The sequence below is a fragment of the Solanum dulcamara genome, chromosome 6, assembly GCF_947179165.1.
Source record: "Solanum dulcamara chromosome 6, daSolDulc1.2, whole genome shotgun sequence".
NCBI classification, from domain to species: domain Eukaryota; kingdom Viridiplantae; phylum Streptophyta; class Magnoliopsida; order Solanales; family Solanaceae; genus Solanum; species Solanum dulcamara.
This window is the reverse complement of record NC_077242.1, coordinates 17362253-17366630: the sequence shown is the minus strand read 5'-3', so window position 1 is coordinate 17366630 and position 4378 is coordinate 17362253. Positions and strand designations below refer to the sequence as shown.

At 32.0% G+C, this 4378-nt stretch overlaps 1 protein-coding gene across 3 annotated transcripts; it reads right to left on the bottom strand.

Annotated features, from left to right (window-relative positions):
• Nucleotides 1-352: 352 nt before the first annotated feature.
• On the bottom strand, nucleotides 353-3559 carry LOC129892445 (36.4 kDa proline-rich protein-like). Of its 3 annotated transcripts, none has more exons than XM_055968014.1 (2): nucleotides 2427-3559; nucleotides 353-373 (listed from the first exon to the last, which is right to left on the bottom strand). In XM_055968014.1, the coding sequence occupies exon 1, from the start codon at nucleotides 3450-3452 to the stop codon at nucleotides 2433-2435; it is 1020 nt and encodes a 339-aa protein (XP_055823989.1). In that variant the 5' UTR covers nucleotides 3453-3559; the 3' UTR covers nucleotides 353-373; nucleotides 2427-2432. The 3 variants fall into 3 exon arrangements, with proteins under 3 accessions (XP_055823989.1, XP_055823987.1, XP_055823988.1); XM_055968012.1 differs by lacking the exon at nucleotides 353-373 and adding an exon at nucleotides 1767-2065; XM_055968013.1 differs by lacking the exon at nucleotides 353-373 and adding an exon at nucleotides 1767-1871.
• Between the last annotated feature and the right edge of the window lie 819 nt (nucleotides 3560-4378).

Genomic DNA, 4378 nt, shown 5'->3' with positions numbered 1-4378 from the left:
CCTTTAGTTTGTATTCCTATTTTAATGTGTTTACCGAATTCTTGGAGGTTTATTAAAAAGTCTGGACTAATGTAAAATATTCCTCCATTATTGATCATATCTATTTCTGTTAGTCCAATTATGAACTTCTTTAAATCTGACCACCTATCATCATATATATGTCGAATCCGTTTCTTAAAAGCTGATTCTAACCTTGGTTTAGTAATGAATAAAACAAAACATTCAGTCATGATTTGTTGCTTTAAGAAGCTTTTCTGCAAATGCATGTTTCATAACCAAAGAAAAACTATCTACTAAAGATTATACGTACTTGCTTCTACGTGCGTTCCACATTGTTTCCATAACATGTGTTTTTGTGACCATCAGTTCTTGACTGCAAATTGGCGTCAAAATTTTTTACTAAGAAGAGTAAAAATATATAAAATAATAATCAAAAACACGAAAATACTAAAGGAATTCACATTTAATTTATATATATATATATATATATATATATATATATATATATAATAAATTTTAATCTTATATACAATAATGTAATTTTAATCGAAGGAGATTCAAAAAATCCTTTGTCCCTATCTGGCTCCAACTCCGTAATGTCAATGAAAAATATCACGGAGCTTATAATTTTAAAACTAAGAACATAAGGATTTATATTTGTGTTTGTGATTTTTTATAATTTACAATTCAAGAATAGAGTAACGGAGTTGGTGGTTCTACAACTGAGAAATTAAGAGATAAATGAGTCATGAAATTCATGGTTCTATAAGTGAGAACCTGATGAAAAAGTCACGACTTTAGGAGTTACTTTACATTAAAGTAATAAAATACTAAATGAATACATAAAGAAGGGAAAGAGATAAAATCTTTCAAGTGTTTCAAACCCACGTGGGTCTAAATATGATCTTTAATTTGGGGGAAAACATTTTTATTGCTTTACTACTTGTCACAAACCTTCCAATTTAAAAGACGAAACAAATATATTTCTGCAATGAACACTATAAAGTTGGCCAATAAAGAGTTTGCAGTAAAGTGTATGTATTAAAATTTTCTAGTGGCCGAATTGTTTGGTCAGTGGAGTAAGAAATAATAATTTATTTTAAAATAAAATACAAAATTATTTTATCTCGCTCTTAATTATGGGTATTTTTCTATCTCTAAAACTTGTAGCTGTCACAATTTTAAATAGGTATTAAAAAATTATATTTTCAACTAAAATAATCAAGAAGATTAAGTAAAATGATAATTTGACAAATAAAATAAAGTAGACGACTTTAATGATCAATTACTTAAGTAACCATTCAAACAATCAACTCTCAGATTCTTTGTGAAGGACCCCAAGATTTTTAATTATCCGTCCATCAATTATAAGTAATTAAAGCATCATCACGATCTATACTCAAGGAATATTTCGTGATCCGGGCCATGTACTCTTGTCTACTCAAGGAAAATGTTGCACTTGAGAGATTAAGGTGTCTTATCGTTGTACTCCTTTAATCTCATATTATTTATCAAACATTACCTAAAAATATTATCTCATGATATTTATTAATTTATAAAATTAAGATATAATTAAAAAAATCATTTTACTCTTAAAGCTAATTATGTTTGAAAGTAAATAGTATGACTACTTTGAAAAAAAAATTATGGGTAAATTAGTAAAAACACATTTTTTTTATTTAAATATTTTTAAAGAGCGTGTGAAAAAGAAATGTAATAACTAATATGGGGTGGAGGGGAGGGAATAACACAGCCTGCACAGGATATAAGTGACTCTTTCCTTATTCATTCATGTTCATGCTTGATAAATATTCCCAATTGAAATCAACAGTACTTCACTATATAAAGCACCATTAATTAAAAGTATTTCCCTGAAACAGTAATGAGAATACAACATTCAGTACGTTACTGGAAAACTAAGTATACACGTCAAATTAAAGCTTAATTATCTCTCCTTTTTTTCTCAATTTATTGCCATGACAAATGGAAATTGCACTTTCACAATCTTAATGTGCCTTCAACTATGACAATACGGCAGAATCAATCTAATATCCTGTTTCATGTCCTGCATCATATTACATAATGTTAATATATATTACTAGCTAAAGATTGTTTATACGAATTTCCAAATCTTGAAACAAAAATACTCCTAGGCTCCAACTTATATGACATTTGAAATTTTAAGATTCAAATTTCTAAACTCTGATCGTGAATTTGGACATAGATGTTTTAAAATTTTTGAAATAAAACTTATATATTTGAAAACTATGTAAAAAATACTATAAATCACAATAATCAACAACTTAAAATGATATTTAAAGAAATTCTAGGGAAAAAAAACTTGGCCGACAGTAATAGAAAATTCAATCGTGTCACAAAAATTGAGACCGGGAGAATAATAATTAAAAGTGAGAAAAAGTGGAAACCTTGATTTAGGATGATGGACACTTGAAGTCTTTAGGTGGATACTTGCCACAGTCATCAACAAGAACTTGAAGGGCAATGGGAAGAATGATGTTTATGTTTAAGAGCTTGAGCTTAATGGTTGTGCAAAGACAAATGGCTGCATCCAAGTCTACAAGTCCCTGAAGAAGTGGACAACATGTTTGCTTAGCACTGCCACCGATTCCAATGTGGATTAGTCCTCCTAATATGTCCACACAAGCACCTAGCTTGAGAGCATCAATGGGACAAGTTGGTTGTGCAGGTGGTGATGGTACTATTTTTGGTGGTGGCGGCGGGCATGGTGTAGGGGGTGTTGGAACTATGGGTGGAGTAACAACCGGAGGACTTGGCACGTAGGGTGGCGGTGTTACCACGGGAGGACTGGGGAAAAAAGGTGGAGAGACAATAGGTGGTGTTGGAGTGACTGGAGGTGGCACAATAGGTGGTGTTGGTGTTGGTGGTTTTGGAGGATAAACAATAGGGGGTGTCGGTGATGGTGGTTTGGGAGTAACTGGTGGATGGACAATAGGTGGTGTTGGTGATGGTGGTTTTGGAGGATAAACAATAGGGGGTGTCGGTGATGGTGGTTTGGGAGTGACTGGTGGATGGACAATAGGTGGTGTTGGTGATGGTGGTTTTACATGTGGAGGGTATTTAGGGTGCTTAGGGGTAGAAGGTGGTTTCACATGTGGAGGGTATTTAGGGTGCTTAGGGGTAGACGGTGGTTTCACATGTGGAGGTTCTTTAGGGTGTGTAGGGGTAGAAGGTGGTTTCACATGTGGAGGATGTTTGGGGGTAGAAGGTGGTTTTACATATGGAGGGTTTTTAGGGGTAGAAGGTGGCTTTGCATGTGGAGGTTGTTTAGAAGGGGGTTTTACCTTAGGAGGTAATTTTGGGTGTTTTGGGGTGGAAGGAGGATAAGGGCAATAAGGACATGCATGGGCAATGAACAAAGTTCCAAGTTGGAGAAGCAACAATAAGACTTTAGCAAGATTAAACTTCTCCATTGGTAAGGAGAGAGGGAAAGTCTTTCCAAATGCTATCAAGAGAATGGTACACTATGGCACTAGCTCTCTAACACACCCATTCTTATAGAGAAAGGTACTAACCAAAAACGTTGATTAGCTTTTCCTTTATGCTATTCCTTTCGTATCATTTTTACCGACAAGATGCTTGGGTTAGGTATGTAAAATTAAAGATTTAATTTAGTATTATTTGATAGAAAATTTCTATGAATCCATCAAGAAAAGGGTTGTTCAGTGAGATCTCTCTACCCTTACTTAAAAGATTTCAAGTTAACGTCATGAGAAATTTTTGATAGCAAACGCATACATTATTGAACACACACAAAAAGAAAGTTTGGGGCTTAGAACAAAAAGGCTAAATTTGTGACCTTATGATCATATGACGATAACTTTTATCATTATCCCACGGCTTTCATTCATATTTTATACCATATATAAATATAAATATTCTACTATATGCCACTAGCTCTAACACGTGCATTCTTTACGGAAGTTACTACCAACAAGTGTCTAGTACGTACATTTATAAAATTTCATATTCTTAGATTAGAAGTTCACTAAATTCTTTAAATTGTTGACTCACTATCAACAAAGATATTTAGACTCAGCAGGTAGCACATGTATACAGATATATATATACCTACATCTTTTTTTATGCAATTGACTTATATAGTAATAAAAAAATAGAATGGTTATTTATTTTAATTTGTTTGTACTTCATGTGAATTTTAAGAAAATAAAAAAAAATTATAAATTTTGTGATTTTAATTTAAAAATATATACGTAAATATATCAAAATATTATTTAATCTTAGTCATAAATATTACATGTGAAAAGTCATATTTAAAAAGTTATAAAAACAAAAAGATATGAGTATTTTTGTAAATATACTAGAAATAATAAAACAA

Excerpts from the sequence above, each read along its gene's own strand:
- LOC129892445 (XM_055968014.1), bottom strand. The coding sequence starts at position 3,452 with ATGGAGAAGTTTAATCTTGCTAAAGTCTTATTGTTGCTTCTCCAACTT.